The following is a 19,583-nucleotide window of genomic DNA, read 5'->3' on the forward strand; positions in this document are numbered from 1 at the left end:
CTTAAAATGAAGTTTTTGAAGTGAGGTGCAAATACTGTTTTAAGTAGACAACATATTGAGTGCATTACAACAGGTTAAGGCCCCTCTGCCAGACAAAATGAACTGGCCACACAAAAGCTTTCTCCTCTGCTGTTCAGCACTGTAGTTGCAATCCCAGTGACACTGAAATCCTTGGAACTATTGCTGAGGATTTCAGTACAACAGGAGTTTACCTTAGATTCTAAGGTGTAGATAAACACGCTCTTGCTAGTCTACCTAGAATAGATTAGACATATTTCCCCTCTACCAAGTCATCTCAGTGGGGACACAAGCGCTTCTACTCCATCTCCACACAGTTAGACAGACTTAAACCATCATTAAAGGCAGTTCAAGCTAACACAGTCAACCTCAAATCAAAGAGACTAGAAACATTCACACAGCACATTATCATGGGAAGGGAAAGTCTTAAAATTTTCCCAGCTCCATCCATAACTTATTTGTCTATACTTGTCTTGATCTAAGAATAATTCTGAAGACAATTCTTCTTTTCTTGTATGACAACTATACAAAGCACAAAGAAAATTAGATACTGTCAGCTTCTACGTGAAGCAGCTAGTAAGTAAACACTTTCATTTGTACAGTAGTAACAAAATAATTATACCTCCTTTTTGCTCTCCTTGTTTTGCTCAACTTCCATATCAATAGGGTTATTTCCATTTGCTTCCTCCATTTCATCCTCACTGGAAGACAAAAGCAAACAGTACTGTATTAGTTTGTGAGGCTCTCTTCTTCTATAAATAGCATGCTAAAAGAAATGCATGGATGCAATAGCAAATCCAACAGCTTTCCTTAGTTTTGTTCCCAGGGTGATTTTTAGGAGTTGGGGTAGTTTTTTTTTGTTTGGGGTTTTTTGTTTACTTGTCTTTGTTTAAGTCAATAAATTCTTAATTATAAATTAAGAGACAAATACCAGGGACCATGTATTGTAAAGAAAGACTTCTCAGTAGTGTACTTAGGGAAAATAAGGCTGCTCAGATGAAGGCAAGATACATGAAACTGATTACACGAGTTGTCTTTTAGACAACATGAGACACTGAGCATTTTAACTTTAGGCAAACCAAGACAGAAACAAAGACTTAAAATTACAGCAAGTAGCTAAAACACAGATTTCATACAACTTTTTAGTGTTTAGCAGAATAGACATGCATAAGATGAACTCCCTCAAGAACAAGCATAAAAAGCATTTGGGGTTGGTTTTTTGGGGTGTTTGTGGTTTTTTGTTTTGTTTTGTTTTCCAGAGACAGCCTCACATTTCATTCTCCTCTGGAAAAGAAAGAGAGGTTATCAGTTAAAGAATAATAATAGGTATGAAACTAGGGGCATATTGAAAGTGACCTTGGCACACCTGGCCAGTTTGGCTTCATTGAAATTTTAATCAGACATTAAATCAAATATATTTTCACCACTTAGAATTTTTGTACTGTACACAACTAAAGTTAATTGCACCATTTGGGATGATATCCAGAAACGGAAGAAATAAGCTGACCTAATCAAAGCCTTTTTCTCTTTTTCTTTTCTTTGTTTTTTTTTGTTTGTTTTTTTTTGTTTTTTTTTTTGTTTTTTAAATAATAAAAAAAATAAACCTATTTTGTCATGTCAAACTTTATACCCTGGGACAAGAAACTTCAGGCTGGTGCAGGAACGTCACAGCGTCAGCGCAAGGCAGGGCTGTGCAGAGAGATCCCAGCAGAAGCTGTGCTACGCTGACAGGGTGCTGGAGCCAGCCAGGGTGCATTCGCACAGGAGCCGGGGACAGCAGGCACAGTGGGTGCTACTGAGTATGGCTGCAGTACCAGCGCTTGCTCACAGCTGTCTCCCTGCTGCAGGGATGTCCTGTGCAGACATAACCTAAGGAGGAACATACTACCAGGAGCTGGTATCCATCTCCATAACAGCAGTCACTTGTACAAGCCTCTCCTGCTCTCCCAAGCTGCCTGGCTCACCAGGTGATTCAGAAGACAGTGAATTTGTGTAATCACAAATCCAGGGAATAAACTCAGAAGTACCCCCTCCTCAGAGCTGCATGTACAAAACCCCTCGCAAACAACTAAGAACAGCTACTGAAAACCTGGTCCCAAATGCACTGGGAGCTATTTTAGTGACAGTCTGAGGGGTTGGGGAATTTCCCTGCCTAGCCACAGAAGAGATATAGCAGTATTCAAGTGAGATAGCTCAGGCTGCCTCTTCTCTTAAAGAGCTGCCCATCTCCAAAGAGCTTCATTGTGTTCACACCTAGGTTCAGATTTCAGCCTTTCTGCAAAGGCCAAACCCCCACGGGCTTCGCTGTGCCCATAATTTGCTCTTCTATTCCAGCAAGTTCCCTAGACATGAGCTAGATCAAAACCCATCCAGTCATTTCTGTAGTTTTTGACATTGATTACTATTAACTGAAGAACATTTCTGAAGTTCTGCCAACACCCAGTGGCACAGTACAACCTCAAAATCTGGGTACCCCAAACTCACCCAGCTTTGCTTCCACACCCCACGTGGCTGCACGGACAAATCCTTTGGGGGCATAGGGGTTTGACTATTTTACATAATGGAAGGGAAAAGAAGGGAAATCAAACATCAAGCTGACGGCCTGGTACTTAGCTTGCTGCAGATGTAAACCAAATTATGTATTTGCAACCCAGCTGCCTTCCTCAAGGGTTACAAAACTACAGCACATAGCAGTCCATAGACAACTTTCCCAGTTGCCAGATGGACTGAGGGGCTGCTTTTCCCAGCAGACAGGCATAGGTACCAGAGAGGTGGTGTTATTTCCAAGTTGCAGTAATTTAATTTATGAGCACAGAACAAAAATAGAGGTAGTATTAAAAGATCCTAGACTACAAAGACATACTCCTTATAAGAGATATCCCCCCTCACCCCCTATAAATTAGGAAAATTTTTTTAAAAGCAAGATGAGAATAAATATCAAGACAGCTTTTGCAGAGCAGGGAAAAGAACAGAATGGAAAAAGAGACTCAGGTCAGAAAAAGCCAACCAAACACTAAACAAGTTGGCTGGTTGTACTCTCCATGGCCCTGCCTGTTAAGCAAGCATTGCTGATCTACTGGAGAGATGGGAGAGGTTGAGTGAGTCACTGGTGTAGTTCAGCTCAACCCTGGAAACACATTTCTTTCCCCTGCCCAAACAGGGCTCACTCATACATACTGGGGCCAGTATACGGCTCCCTGGGAAGCACTAGAACAGCAACTCCTTTGCACCTCAAGTTTGGTCTGCAAAGACACTAACTGCATTTTAGAGCAGGTTGAGAAGGCACCTGCATTAAGCAGATGAGTTGCTGCTGTTCAGAGGGGTTTCCTCCCCCACCCCACACCTGAAGCCACGACATTTCTAAGGCCCTGTCAGCTCCAGAACTAGCCAAAGTGACCAAGTGGCAGTTTAACTGTACAGATACTTCTAGCAATCCACACAAGGCCACTGGCTGACCTACCTTCAAGGGCTTGCATGGCTATCCAGGAGGGCGAACTTGCAGACAAAGCTGCACAAGCAGGAGTGAAGCTCATCTGCTGAAGGGACTAGGGACCTCCCAAACACCACCACTCTCACCCAAATGCTAATGCACCCAGCACTCCCTGGGACACCTCTGGCAGAGGACTCATCCTAAGTTGCCTTGTGCTACCTTCTTCTCAGTCATTCAAAAACACAGCCTCAGCTTCATTTCACTCAGGAAACAGAGCTTGGCCTAACAGCCTTATACCAGTAACAGTTTTCTATGTGAAAGCCAGGGGAAGGGAGTGTGTGTGCAGGCACGCCAGCTGAGGGATGCTGCACTGGAGCCCATTCCCCTTCAGGTGCGTGTTCTCACTCTAGTGAGCATCACATGGAGGAAATAAAGGCAGATTTCTAGGTCTTTCATGACCTCCTTTTGCTGTCCTGCTTATCAGCCTTATCAGCTTTTCTGGCTCTGCTGACAACAGTGACAATCAGCTTGTAAACAGTTTTAATTTCATTTTCTCCACCCTCAAGCAGTATCAGAGAAAAAGCCTCTAGAGTGATGGGACGGTGATCGCTGCACTAAAGGGCAATCAGGAATTGCAGTGTTGAAGAAGGGATCACATCTAATTGCTGACAGATTCCTTTTGGCTTTAAGCAAAGCAAAACATGCACAGCAGGAAAGAGGGGTGGGGAAAGAAGGTGTGGTACCAGGAAACATTTTTGGGAAAATCCTATATCCGGCTTCTTACAAGCTAACAGGAATCTCTGAGATAATCTAAAGAAATCAGTGTGCATCAATACACAGCCTTTCTGCTTGCAAACCTACCTTTCCTCACGTTCCCTTTTTTGTTTACGAGCATGACGGTCCATCACACTAGTTTTAGTCCTTGTCTTCTTCCAGGAGTAGTAAAATTTCACCAGGCTGGCTATTGATTTGTCAGGAAGCTGTAAATTAAACACGTATCCTTTTATATGTTTATATGTAAAGTATGCCCCGGAGTTCACATACAATCAGTCTGGTTTTGTCAAGGAACATCTGATCTCTCTACAGTGGATTTTCTCAAAGGCAAGGCAGTTCTGCAGCCTTTCCAAAAATGATCTATGTGGGAGTTTCAGGTTAGTGCCTACCATTTAGGACATCAAAATCTCTAAAGAGCATCTCAGCAAGCCTCCACTCACCAGCCAGGTAGCTGGTTCCCTTCCGAACAGAGGAATATAGCAAGAGCAAATCTAAAACGGGGCCTTGAAACTGAGATAACCGTTTTAAAAGCCAACACAGGCATGTGTAAGCAACCGCAGGAACTGCTGAATTGCAGGCTACATCCCAAGCATATCTTTGATGTTTGGTTAAAAAGGTTTATTCACACCATTCACATGATGAAGCCTATTCAAAGGTCTCAACAAAAGATGTTTTCAAAAGCTGAAATGTTACTGTATGGTGAACTGAGGATATAGGAAAACACAAGTACCAATTTTTTTTTGTCCTTTTACACTAATGTCATTGCCCTGTAGCTATGAATGACAAGTCTGCCTCTGAAAAATATAAAACTACATTAAAACTAAGTCTCTACTTCTGAGGTACTCTGTGTGCGTGTTCTTACACAGGACTTCTACAAGGTAAAAGTCCGGCCTTTCTTGCTGAATAAAACATATTTTTATATAAGTGTCTGATTCAGCTTGGAGGGCAGGACGGGCGGGGAGGAAAACAAAACTGTGAGCAAGAGCCAGATCTCTCTTATTCAGATATTGCAGTTTAAGTCTTCACTTGAAACAAGCCTGGTTCTCAGACTGCAGGCTGACTTTAGGTCCTAATAATGGATCGCACCAGAACTACCACCCTGGCCCACAGCTGCACACAAGCATAAATCCATCTGCACTGCCAAAGCACAGGTGCTCTGTCAATGTCGTGATGCCAATAGCCATGCAGCAGGCTGGTATGCTGGAATCAAAGATTCCACAGAACAAACTCAGGGACAAGGCTGTTCGTGACAAACATTGACTTGGCCACAAACACATGCTAAGAGTGTCAAAATATCAGAACCAGCTCTGATAAATAACGTAACTCACTTCTAATTCTCTGGCTTTGATGATTTTTCCCCTCAGTTCCAAGCTGCACTGGTGGTAATGAGGGAGCATATATAAACTAACAACTAACATGCTCCCGAGCCATTGATTCCTGTCCACTGCTAAACACAAAACTTTATGCCATTTAATTCCTTTCATGCAGGATGGCTTTTCTGGAAGCAACAGTAAAAAAAATATCATTACCTAGGGACTAGTGCATGAGCTTGGCATCCTTGTATTGGAATGTACTTCACTCAGGGACAGACTCGTGCTTCTGCACATAAACCTATTTGAGAATTTCTTGCTTTGGCATTTAACCAAGCAACAGGATGGGCTTTATATTCTCTTCCGCGCCCCACCCCCCCCCCCCCGGACATTCCCTTCCCCTTGTTTTTCTCCCCTATGTAAGAACAGAGGAATAAAGAAAAAAACAGCTTCACCCTTCAGGAGTCCACAATTCTCCAGACTGTCTAAATCAGCTGTCAACAGTATGTTCAAGCCCCATCATCTCATCCACGGAAGTGGGAGAGCCCAGGACTCCAAGAACGTTTGGAAAGGAACACCAATGAAGGAACGTTCAAAGAGGACATGAGGAGAATGAGCCTCTTTCTGCCACCCTTTTGAAAAGGGATCCAGCAGTTTTCCTCCATACTTGGGAAGCAAGTTGCCTTTTGCTTTTCAGCAGGATCAGCAACACAGACCTTCACATGTGCTTTACAGAGGCTGAATAGACTGCACAGCCTAGGCTCACTTCAGAGGGTCACAACCAATGTAACTGGCTCCTGCTGGAACACTTGAAAGGCACTTTACTGAATGAGAGCAAAGAAAAGTCTTGTTCCCACCCAAGTGATGAACCACTTGAAGAAACTCTCAAGACATAACTAATAAAAAAATTTTACGTCTCATCCTCTCCCTCCTTTGAAAGAAAATTGCACACACCCCAGCAGTCCCCTTTCAGGCAGAAACTTACCCTTTAAGTTTTCAATCACAGTTTTAAAAAGTATTACTATCCACTGAAAGCAAAGGACTGAATACTTGCAATGATGTATAAACCTCCACCACAGCATCCACTGACAGTCCCAAATGACATTAAGCACAAGCTTCATAGACAAATAAAATAAATTCCTAAAAAGCAGGCTGTAAGAAAGGAAATCAACTTTGCACAGAGACGATTTTTACTCTGTGTGTGGGTGGGCACATGTGTACCATGCCTGAACTCCAGCTGAGACATAAACACTATCATAGCACACAGGGGACTGAAACCTGCAATTTCCAACCAAAACATTGCACAGTCAAAGTTTATCCTGAACCAGTAAAGCACTTCAGGAAAACACTTCTACAGAGACTCTGGAACCAATGTTGTTTCTTTCTGTTAACGGTATTATTTTTCCTCCAACATCCCCTTTGGTCTGTTCTCTCCCAAGAGCATTAGACAGGAGTTCAGCACAATCAGCACTGAAGATGACGGTCCAACCGCCTGTTCTGCGTTTCTGTTCCTGTGACACCACTTACCATCTGCTGGATCCTGTGAAAGGTTTTCCCATGGAAACTGAAGGCCTGTTCAAACAAGACCTTGTCTTCCACTGTCCACTCATCTGGGAATGGAGTAAAGTTTGGCAGATCTGCCAAAGACTTCTCAATGTTGTGCTTGTGCCAAAACAGCATCCCAAGGGCCTAGAAATAACAAGGACACCAAGGGGACAGTTGTAATCACAAGAAACATTATGTGCATGCAAAGGCAGAGCTACAGCATTTTTCCCAGGCAACACGTTAGACATTATTTGAAATCTCAGCTACCTCAGACACTTTTCCATGTGCAAGAAATCTGGAATCTGACCTGCACCCTGCTAGGTTTTGAAGACTAACTTGAAATTTATCCAAACCATACAGATAGTACAGTAATAAGAGAGTAGCAATAGAAAGTGGAGAGAAGACAATTGAAGAAGTGACTCCAACTTTACTGACCACGGTATGCACAGGAAAGCTAAGCAGAGACTTGAAAAGACTACCTAAAATACAGAGCAGACTAAGGAAAGCTTCTTGCCAGTGCTAAAATCCCACCATTTCCCATGCAATTACAAGGACGGTTTAGTTGACTGGTGGTTTCTATGGTTGCTTAGGGGCTCTTTTTGAGGGTGAAGGGGAAAAGAGGGAGAAGATGATGGAAGAACTGGAAGAAGGAAATGCAGAGAACATGAACAACCTTGACCTGCTGCTAAGATGTCCCTGGCCCAAAGGAGGAACAAATCTCACTCATTTTGGGGGCTGCTTGTTTGTTCCCTTCAGAGATGCCTCACTTCACTGTTGCAGTCTCCGGGTCTCAGTTCACAAAGTGCATGCGCTGCACTTCACCACCTGCAAACCGTCCTCCTCCCGCCACCCAAGATGCTCGCTCACAGCCACTCCTTTCCCAGGGGTGCACAGCCCCTGTGCATTATGACACATCACTACATCTGGCATGCCAGCGACCACCGCAAGTCATTTTGGGAAGGCCTGACTCTGCAGAGCTGGAAACCAGCCTTTCGCAATGGCTGTAAAGTGAAAACAATCCCTAACATGCTGAGTAAAACATCAGAGTAACCGGCTTGTCATATGCAAACTCAGCTCGGGTTTCGCAGCCACAGTTACCCTCATCTAGTAGTTTCGCCCTGGCTGCTCAGAGCTACAAAATCCCTCCATTTCGGGGTTTCCCCCGTTATGCTTTGCTATGCAAAAAGCAGTTCATTTATGGGATCTTGCTCCTTTGAGATTCTGCAGAGAGTATAAATATTAGTGTTATCCAAGATCTCGTCCTGACCCTACTGGCCTCTCAGTGCTGCCCAGGCACCCCCTGCTCCCTCAGCACTCCCTGTTGCCACCATGCAGAACAAGTAGTCATCTTGGTTGCAGCACAGTCACTTGAGATGTCACAGAAGCCACACAGCCACTTATGTCCATCCACTCGGGAAAGCATGGAGCCAAAGAAACTATCTTGTAGTCACAGAGGACCGAGTTTTCTCTCCCCTGCCATTCCTTTCAGCTTCAGATATGAGCTGTACCAAATATCCCTGTGAGAAAGCATGGGGAAAACAAGGAGGGAGACATCTAAGGTGCTAGCAAGGGCTGCTTACACAAAGCAGAAGGTAAATAAAAAGGTTTTCCTTATAGGTTTGTTTAACAGGAGGAGAGCAGTATTCCTCCTCCACCCCATGCCACCCTAGGAGAGCTCTGCACTCATACACAGGCGAGGACACAGCTGTTCCAGCCCCCTTTGCCCCAGGGCACCTGACACAGGGTGGCAGGAAAGCACAGCTCACAGCCAGACTTGCTGTAGTGCTCCCAAAAACCTGTGACTGCTGCGGCTCAGCACAACCACCTGCCACAGTTTGCCAACATCAGCTGAAGCTCACTCGCCTGCCAGAGGCCGCCTTTTGCCCGCCCTCGAGCTGGCGAGACTGCAGGGCCTCCCAGCAGCACAGCCCTGAGCCTCCAGCCACCATCCGGCAGCAATGGAGCCAACAATGGGGCACTTGGCCACGTGCAAGGGGACAGAAAGGACAGAGATACGGGAGCCGCACGTGGCGCAGACGCAGCCAGCTGGACGGGAAGCCGCTGGGCAGAGAAGCGCTGGTGCACGCCCCGGCCGCCCTGCCAGACAGCTCGCCACTCCCTTCAACAAACTGGCGTATCTTAATCTGCAAAGGTAGGTTTTGGGCAGGGTGCACGGATGGAAGAACAGGAGTCTCTGTGGGATGACTCTCAGCCGAGCCATCTGCACAGGGGTCCAAAGGGGCTGCTGCAGGGGATGCACACATAGGAAAGGGCTGCATCAGCCAAAGCCTGGAGATAGTGGCCAAATGTTAAAGCTAGTGCTGACTGGCTTCCAGGGAGTCCACATCAGCTTGTCCACAACTACCTAGCCAACAGCAACTCTGATGATACCTGCTGAAGAGAGAGTGTCCCTTGGTGACGCAACAAATCATGCCGATTCAAAAGCCTTGACACTTGTCCCTCTAGTACAAAATGAGTACGTGCCTTCCAGAGCGATACAAGACAGATCCTCTCCAGTTATTTCCTGGAAGTGCCTAGCTTAGCTGTCTAGGAAATCCTAAAGGACCTGGGAAACATGTTTAACTCCACGGTATTATCCAAGAGTGCTAGGGAAGGAATGACAACATTTTTAGAAGGAGAGACATTTTTACAAGTTGCTCAGCCACTTTACATCCTGGTGTGGTGAGTCCCATAACTTCTACTTGTGTACACAGAGGAGGGGAGAAAAATGGAGAGAAAGACTTTGAGAAATGAGTGCAAGATCTGTATTTCCAATGTTACAATGAATGCAAGTCTGTTAGCCAAATGTAAGTTTTTCAAAACACAAGAATTCAGTGGGTTTTCATTTGTTGTTTTTTTTTAAATTGCAAGCTTCATTTTAATCAGTCTTCTAGATCAGTCTATACTCTCCAAACAACATTTCTCCACTAAAATACTGAAACTCATTTTTATTACCCTGAGATCATCTCTTTTGGTAAATATTCCCCACAATATCCAATACTAGGATATACCCATCTCAACTGAAGTGAGCTACCATCCCTATTTTCATTTAAGTTTGCAGCCTTTTGGTGCCTTCGTGTTCCTTTTATTGCTGTTTTCTGCTCTTAGAAACTGTAAATATCCAATCAGATCATTCCTGGTTTTGCTGGAAATTTCGCTGGCTATCTCAACCTCCGTGTTCTTGTTCCACACGACATCTTTTTGAGCATGAGTATCAATGACTCAAAGTCTGACTCAAAGATGACAGCAAAGTCATTTAAATAGAAACCCTTGCTCATCCAAATTATTGTTTCTATGCTCATGGCCTTTGCCTGAACAGTTTCATAAACTTTCAAGTTTTCATAGAATCTCTTTGTAGAGATAGTATGTAATTTGCCAATACAGTAAGTCATGAAATTCCTTGCCTCCCCTTTCCAGGCAAGTATTAGTGCTTAAGGAAACTCCACAGAATTCAGAAAAGCTTCCTGGGCACAGGTCTACGCATTTCCCCAGGTGAGTGTCGAAATTCATATTTAGAAGATTAGTACACAATCCTAGACCACGTGGAGTAAAGGAGAGGTCTGCTCCTTAGACCAGGATTTCCATCCCTAGGCTAAAGGCCCTGGGTAACGCCAGGGACAGCTAGTGAAGTCATCCACTGCTGCTGCACAAATATCTGAGGTGCTCATCTATGAAACGCAGGATGATTTGCAACACAGTTTTAAGGTAAATAACCGTGGATATTGGTTTGCCTCAGAAAAGCACACGATGGTTCAATAGCTCATTATTAACTGCCAAGACATCCATGAAGCAGAGCTGGAGCAGTCAACTGGAAACTGCAATGCAATCAGGCAGCTGTCCAGAGACAAGCCAATCTTTTTAATGTTGTTTAGGGGTTCTGAAAGTGTTCAAGAGGTAGTCACCATAGGAAGCACAATACTCATGGCAAAACTCCATTAGAAGTTACAATGGTTTTGTTTTTCTTCTTTTGACTGTTGAGGTAAAACTAGGGGTGAACTCCATATTCCCAGAGCATGGTTACTATTACGAACAGTCAATTTGGGAGAAGTAGGAGAGGAGAAAAAACACACAGTACAGAAGGGAAGCAGCAGTTATAGGCTGTCACTTTAAATCACGTTTTAATACCTGCTGAAAAGGATTTCTAAATAAAGTATTCAAAGAGTTGTTACCTGCTCCATATTGTATCCATGCTTCTCTTTAGCAATGGCAATATATTCGTCCACTGAAAAACAAAAGAGAAGGCATAAGAGCATTTCATGTAGTGATCTCATCTTCTCTTCCCTTCCCCTTTCCAGTCTCAAACCCAGTCCTGCAGCTCTGACTTAATTCATGGTCATCACATCCTCCACAGAGGACCCTCAAGATCCTTGAGGATCTTGAATTCCAACAATTCAAGAAAGGAAGGAAACAAACAAACAAAAAAACCACACCACCAAACAAACCACAACAGTCACCAGATAAACTACTACATATTTTCCTTAACAAGCCTAACTGATGCATGATATCCAATCCAGTTCCAGTACTTCTGAAATATAGCATATAATATTTCAGAACTTGTTCACCAAAACTAGACATAACTATCACAGCTACTTTTTCTTTGTTTTTTTTAAATCCCCTGAAGCAGTTGTTTTCTTAAGAACAAAAATCCCCAGGCACAATCCATACACTCCAATACTGCCAGACTCCTAGCGTTGCACAACCACTGCAGATATCTTGGCAAATTTTTCAGTCCTGATGCCTCAGCAATTTTCATCTTGGATCAAACCCCACCTCTAGGTATTATTAGGCCCCTACGAGCTTTTAACTTTTACAATGTGAAGATGCCCTGAGGAGTTGTATTTTGTATAGATGGAACTGAAACCAAAATGTCTCTTTCAGTGTGAGTGACTGAGCTTCCATTATATCCAACAGCACTCATTTGAGAGGACTGGATCGAAGTCAGTACCTGTGGTTGTGTTCTGAAGTCTCTGCCATTGTGCTTGGTCATTATTAAACACACTGTAATGATAACACCACCCTTGGGGGGAAAAAAAAAAGGAAGCTAAAAGGTGAGACTCCTGCTTCACCTAATAGGAGTGGAACATGCTGGAAGCATTGGTTTCTGTAGGATCCCAAACATACTAAACTTAGAACTGGTACACAGAGCCAGAATTCTCATTCTTGTACAAATCTGGGACTTCAAGACAAGTCACTTAGCAATACACTCAAAAACCATTCCCCCTTCCTTCTCTGCAGATACCCAGGGAGGGATGCAAGCAAGTACCTGTGTTGAGTACCTGACTCCTGGAAAGCACGTGCAGCACGTCTGGAAGGAAATGGTTCTGTGCACGCTGCAGCTAAGGAAGACACATTTCCCACTGTCTGGGCCTCACAATTAACTTCAGCTCTCAAATGTGCTTCTCCCATGTTTTCTGCCTTTATGAGAACTCTCACATGAAGTCTCTGGTGTCTAATAGCACGGCATTTCTTAAACCCTTTCCTTCAAGCTGGGAGACTCCTCAATTCTTCCTTCAATTGAGCAAACTAAGCAATGAACTCAAAAGGTAGAGGATAGATCAGAAAATGCACAGCAGGAGAGCATCAACCTCTTATTTTCAGCTTGCCATCGATACAAAGCAATTCAATCTAGGTACTTAATCTCATCTTACTAGACAATATGACATATGGTATCAGTGCCAGCCCATCATTTGGAGAGGAGATGCATTACTTAATTTTCACACAAAGATGTTGGAAAAAAAAAATAAAAAAAAAAAAAAAAGGGCCTTAAGTGCCATGGAAGAGTCCATGAGAACATTAATGCAGCCATACGTGGCAGGAGCAGAGCATGCAGTAAGTACAGGCAGAGCTCCGTGACAGCAAGGACACTCCATGGGTTCTTGCTCTTCCAAGCTCCCACCTGTTCCACCCACCCACCTGCACACAACAGGCACTGCCAAGGGGCTGGCAAGGGTGTTTGTTGGACCATGTTCTGGATACATTCAGTGGTAGTTTTATTAGCCCCTTGGAAAAAGGGCTCATTTGCAACCCTGCAGCACAAATGCATCTGCCTCTCCAAGTCAACAAATTGTCTCTAAGGACCATGTTGAACTGGGAGGAAAACTATCCCTTTTTGCAAATAACCTTCCCTTGCACAAGGCAAACATAATAAAATGGCTGCACAGACAGTGGAGGTGATGGGGACTGTAACAGAAACTTCTCGGGCTGAAATTGCTGCACTACCTAATAGAACACCCTGATGGTTACCAAAGGGTAGGAACCTCAGAGAACGGCTTTCCCATGGAGGGGGCGTGACACACACACAAATACCCTTGCAAAACCACATCCCCAGGGGAGAATGTGATCCAGGAGGACCACACAGGGAAAATGGAGACAGATAAGGGAACTGCCTCCTCCCTACACACCATCCCTTCCCTCCACACCCCAAACAGGGCAGGGAACATCACTAGGATGTGGGCAGGAGAGCGACTTCAGATGCTTCCAGACTTCATAATCACACCAAAACCAAAGGCTGCCAGGAAACCCTAAGTGCAGCATTTCCCTGCACTTCAGCTAAATGCTCTTGGCTTCCTCAGGATAGGTATTGCACATGCAGTGTTATATATTTTGTCTAACAGGGAGGTGAAGGAAGGGGGAGGGAAAGGAGCTGAATTCTCTGAAGTCCAAGGCTGAATTAAGCTCTTGAATGCTAAGTACTGCTGCATTAGCTAGCTTGTTCTCACTGTGGAAAGATCTACAGCTCCTGATTTGACTTCAGCATCTTCTCCTTTAACATATACAGAGAAGAGATGAGGTCGTTCTCCGTTCCAGCATATTACCTTTCTTGTGCCAGATGCCATAAGCAATGAAAACACACTTCATCCTCCTTGCTCCCCACCTCCCAAAAAAATCATTACAGCATTTTCTCTCCTAGCTGAACAAGAACATTAGCAAGGTCCCCCCCATATCAATATCAATAGGATTTCTCTTGAATCAAGTTAATACACCACAGAGAGAAACAATATTGACCACGAGTGATCAGACACCATGAAAGGAAGCAAGGATGCTTCTTTTGACACAGTGGGGTCTGTAACACCTCAGTGTTACACCTCATTGTTACGGTAGATGAAGAGAAAAGAAAAATAAGAAAAAGGCAATAAGGCAGTAATTGACCATAAGCGCACAGAAATGCTCCTTCTAAAAACTAAAAGAATGTTTGTGGATGACGGAAGGACAAGGAGTACACCACCGTAACCTACTCTTGGCTTGTTCCCTCCTGCTTACTGACAATCTAGCCCATTATGCTTGTCATTTCTCAGCTAATTGCAGGCTCACTCACTTCAATGCTTGCACCATCTGAGAGGTATGACAGTCCCTTGAGCAATCCTTCTGATTGCTCTTTACCATCCCCCTCCATACGAAGTGAGCAAGAAAGAGCATGGCACCAGCTGAGTCACAGGATCCCTTTAGTCTCCCATACCAGTAGAGCCTGGAATTGCCACAAGCTTAGTTCTTCACATGCCACACCAGAGAAATAAGTGCCCTCTTCCATCTCTTCCTTCCTCTAGCAAGCCCAGGGCAGCAGGAACGTGAAATTCTGCTCCACTGTGTTTCAGTGGCATTCAGTCACGCTCAGTATGTAATCCAGCAATCTGTTTAGACATCAGAGTTTGGAGACAGACAAGCCTGGGGCAGAGCCCTGCTTACACCAGAAGAGAGTTTGCCAGCACAGCTCTTAGCCACTTTCCAGATGAGAACAAGCAAGAGCAGCAAAGCAATTCCATCCCATTTCCACCAGCATAAACTACACCATCATACACTCTTTCTACCAGCTTAACTTTTCCTACAACAGGGCAGACAAGAGCATCCTGCCCCCCAATACAACTCATTTCTCTAGGTTGGAAAGATATTTCTGCACAGACCAGGCCAAAGAGACAACGATATTTGAACAGAGACAGTTGTGTGACACAGGAGATGCATTGCTCCTGTGAAGGCTCTTGTTGCTACTAGAAACCAGATGGGGGGGGAGGAGGGACAGAGAAGAGAATAATAAACTGATATTTCTTTACCTATTTGGCTACATTTTGTCTCTTGCATGCATTTTAGCTGTGTAAGGGTGAGCAGGACACCCCTGTGTGCCCCACACGCAAAATGGAGTGAGCACTGGCCCAAAGAGCCCCTTCCTATATCCAGTCACGCTCAGGAAGGCACAAGTAGCACAAAAAGTGGGGACACAAAGGGAACAGAGTCCCCCACACATATTGTCACTGGCAAAGAGGAGCAGAGTGTTCAGATGCTAAAAAAACCCTCTCCCTAATACAAGAAGTGAGGTCTACAAAAAGATGACCAAAAGGCCCCGGGTGTAGCACTAACAGAGCCAAAGAAACAAGGGAAATGGAAGGGAGTGGGAAAGGAAGCAAAGATGCTTCCCTCCGCCATCTAGAGAGCAGAGTTTCTGACCAAAATGGTCCTGTCAACCCCCTGGATTTTGTGGTCTTGTTTCCAGCATCTTCCTCATACACCCTTTTCTTCTGCTAACCATCTTCCTGCAAGAATTCCTCGCTAGAGGAAAAAGAAAGGGGACCCTCTTGGCTGGCAGAGGGAAGGAGAGACAAGAGCAAACAACTGCATTGCTGATTTTCAGTCCCGCATCCGAGAACAGTGAATTGAGAGATGTAAAACAGGAGCATTAATTTCAGGGGGGTGGGAGTACTCTGAAAAGAGAAACATCTGAAAGCAATGACTCCCCTCATCACCATTTGATTAAACGATGTCACCGAACGGGTCTTCCGGGATAATTTCTCCCCACTACCCAAATTGCTTCTTAATGACCCCACAAGCATAACATCACATTTAGGGGACTCGGTGACCCAAAGGAGGGTTTGCAGCAGAAGAGAGTGTGCTAAAGCCTATACAAAGCAACAGGAATGCAGAGGTAGAGCTGTTGCTGCAACCTCAGTTCACCCCTATTACTGGGGTACTGCAGGAGCTCTGAACACTTTGCATATTACGTGATGCAATACCCTGACAGAACGGGGTGAAATGAGGACAAAAGCAGCAGCCTTCACAGCCTCAGTAATGTGCTTCACAGGGTTTGATCAATGCTGGAACCTGTGAGGAATTCTGAATGTTGCTGTACATCTCCCCCTCCCCTCCATCTCTCTTAAGAACAGGAAAGAAAAAAAAAAAAAAGGTGAGGCCCAAAACAAATCAATGTTATATAAAGAAAATAAAGAGCATGGATTAGACACATACGTGTGAAATTCTTCCAAATTTCAAAACACAATTATGACAGCACACAAACAACTACGCGCAGTTTCTGCCTTGGCTATATAAACGAGCAGCTGCATTGCCGTCCCGCTGCCCTCCAGGATCGGTGGAACAACCCTGCCACCTCGTGGCCTCACAACAGGAGAGGAAGCCTCAAAAAGAAGAAGAGTTTGGACAAGTGTCTCACTAAAGCCAGCTGCAACAGAAGGCAGGGAGAGCAGGCAGAGATCAAAGCAAGGTGGCTTGACCACTTTTTCTGGGTAGAAACACTTAAAAGAAAATAAAGCCCGCCTATTTAAAAGGGTCTTCTGCCTTGGAAAAGCTGTTTTGTCTTCTTGTCAAGATGTGGTGCATGTCACAGGCAGCAGAGGAGCGGAGAGCCAGAGCACAGCCATGTTTTGTGTGCTGTGCTGCACCTACTCAGGCAGGCAGACAGCCTCCTTTAACAGGGTTTCTCAGAACAAAGAGTGCCAGTCACACAGACACAAAGGCTACTTCATCATTTCATGCAACTGAGGGCAGAAGAGGATTTAGGCCTCAGCTCCATCGCAGCTGGAGCAGGTGAGGGAAAAGTCTGGATGCAACCGCAAGGCAAAGGAAAGTCAACCTTACCTGGAGAGGTTTACCTGAATAGGAGCAGGAGAAAACAGCCTGCAGCAGGGCAGGGTACCTTAAGTCATGAGACTTCACAGTCTGTCTCAGCCTTCCACTCACTTACCTCCCTGTAGCTCAGATTTTACTTGTATATCATCTCTTGCCCAAGGACCATAGGGTGCCATTGCAGGAGAAGTCTCCTTTGGCAGCAGGGCCAGGTTAAACACCCCTAGCCTCCAGCCACCTCTTCCCACCTGGGAGCACACCCATTTGCCTGGACCCCCACGGAACTGGACTGGGAAACTGTTCCACCTGAAAAACAACCAACCCCCGCCTGCTGCGTTAGCTCCCTCACCCAAGTGGCAGCAAAGCCACAAAAGGACTGAGTCGTGGTGGTTTAAAGTACGGAGATGCTCCGACCTAGCAGGAGGGGCAGTCCCAGACCCTCCTATCACCAGCCCCAGCTACGCAGGCTGCCCCCTCCTCTTGCAGTACCTCTGGAGCCACTCAACAGCTGACCACCACCAAAGCAGCGTGCTATTCATAAAACAGTTGTACACTTTTTATATGGTTGTATACCACATAAAAATCACCTTGCTGGGAGGTTACACAAGCCTGAGAAGTGATGAGCCCTCCTAGTTCCAGCGAGTAATGAGACTGGCATGGCCAAAAGTGCAACTCATTCCTCACTGGGGCCCAGGCACAGTGGCAGGGATGAGCAGGCGGGCAGGAACGGGCATGGCTGCGCAAACGAGCACGGGTGAGCAAAGAGTTTGTCACAGAACCACGCCTGGAAGCTGCAGCCTCAGAGAGCAGAAAACAAGGAATAAAACTGACTGCCTCACTGCTGCGAGATTGATACCTACCAAAAGCTTCTTTTCTCACACAAAAGCACCCAAGCAATGCACGCTAACAAGCTAGCAAGAAACACATCTACTTCCTTTCTTTAATTTTCAGTGCTGCTCTTTCGTGTGGCCTTCACCCTAAGCACAAGACCAAAGTTCAAGCTCCAGAGATGGTTAAAGACCCAACTCATCTGCTTTAGATGTTGTTATATACACCAGCAAGAAAGCTGTACTGACAAACCTAGCATAGTTTTTGTAGTTTGCCAAAACTATTTTAAACTATTTACCAGGAAAGGCCCTTTGCTTTTACCAACACAGGCTCTTTTCTGAAGTTGCACCCTCAGCTGACACCACCACATCAAGAAAAGGCTCAACACATCATGTGCATGTGTGGGGCGGCGTACTGATGAGACTACCGTAAGGAAAGCCAGTTGGCTGATGGTCTCTTCCCTCTCTTGCTCTCTGATGCTGCTGCTGCTCTCGCTCAGGCCATGTGGATGCTCATTGTAAGGACATCCTGGAGGACCCTCTGGGAAGAAAAGCTGTTTCTTACATGTTCACGACATTTACCCTTCAGCCAGAAACTTGCTCTGCCACTTCACTAGAGGAGCAGCACAGGTTTCAGTACCTGCAGAGCCCTGGGTACCACAAACCCAGATCTTTCTGTATGTACCACAGTAGAGAAGGAGACAAGGGAGATCTGACAGGGCAGTAGCAAAGAGGAAACACTATCTCTGGGACCTAGCACAGAACAGGCAGAGCCATGTTAGATCACCCAGGGACCTCATCTGTGACCATACAGGATCTGAGCATGGCTGGATCATTCAGCAGTGCAAGTCTGATCCTAAATCAGACACAGGCACTGGACTGTATTAAATGTAATTAGCTATAGCACTTGATAGTGGGTTTGAAGGCCATGTACAAACATAAAACCAGCACAGAGTAGCTTCAGGGCAAGGAGAGAATACTGGTTCCCACGTATGACCTTCCAAGATGTAGACAGGAAGTTACAGACAGGATAAATGCACAGAGCACGTGCTCAAACAACAAAGTGGGTTTACAGCAGGACAGCTCTTTGCATTATTCAGGACAGTGCTCTCAATGCAGTCCGAGGAGCCCTAAAGCCAGATTTATTCTGCTGTCAAGCCATGTCTTGAGTTAACTCCACTGAGAGGTTATAGCCTCAGATTATATACTTCAACTACAGCTAGTAGCATGCCCAAGCAATGCAAGTAGCAACATTATCAATACAATTGTGACAAGGGGTAGAGTATTAAAAAAAATTATTTGATCAGATGGTTCACTGCAGGAGATGGTAACTTGGATTACAGGAAACCTCCCTCATGCAGATTTTCTTATGGAAATTATTTTTTGCACTCCTTGAGAATGCCTGATCCAGTGCACCCTTTCTGAAAGCCAGATTTACTAATTCAAAAAATAGTTTTGACACACACTGATGACAGAGTCAGTATGGGAGACCACAGATTCAGACTACTAGCAGGCTGATAGACGGCTTTGGTGCTCTACCTCGGAACATTCTCAGCTCTTCATCCACATCATGCTATATATGCTGAAATTCTTAGTCTGCAAAATAGTCAGCGCAGACTATCATAAAGCTTGGTCAAGCAACCTGCTGTCACCCAGCTTCAGAAGCCACCAAGGAATATCCAGACTCAAAGCCCTCTAAAGAGGGTAAAACCCTCCACAAGGTCAATTTTCCACTCTCCACAAGATTTTGAAAGCTCCTGTCTAAAACCAGAACTGTTCTATTCCCCATTGTAGTAGGAATGCAGACTAGTAAAAGCACTGTATCAGAGCCAG

At 45.0% G+C, this 19,583-nt stretch overlaps 1 protein-coding gene across 1 annotated transcript in view; it reads right to left on the bottom strand.

The window, feature by feature from the left end:
* Window positions 1-19,583, bottom strand: part of RCOR1 (REST corepressor 1) — an 85,105-nt gene that overhangs the window by 12,415 nt on the left and 53,107 nt on the right. The window contains exons 4-7 of the mRNA XM_086749015.1: window positions 11,247-11,299; window positions 7,060-7,221; window positions 4,310-4,428; window positions 641-719 (exon numbers count right to left, since the gene is read on the bottom strand). Coding sequence (XP_086605141.1) covers window positions 641-719; window positions 4,310-4,428; window positions 7,060-7,221; window positions 11,247-11,299 — 413 coding nt within the window. The remainder of the gene's footprint in view (window positions 1-640; window positions 720-4,309; window positions 4,429-7,059; window positions 7,222-11,246; window positions 11,300-19,583) is intronic.

Source organism: Chlamydotis macqueenii, chromosome 5, assembly GCF_036417535.1.
Source record: "Chlamydotis macqueenii isolate bChlMac1 chromosome 5, bChlMac1.mat, whole genome shotgun sequence".
In the NCBI taxonomy this organism is placed as follows: domain Eukaryota; kingdom Metazoa; phylum Chordata; class Aves; order Otidiformes; family Otididae; genus Chlamydotis; species Chlamydotis macqueenii.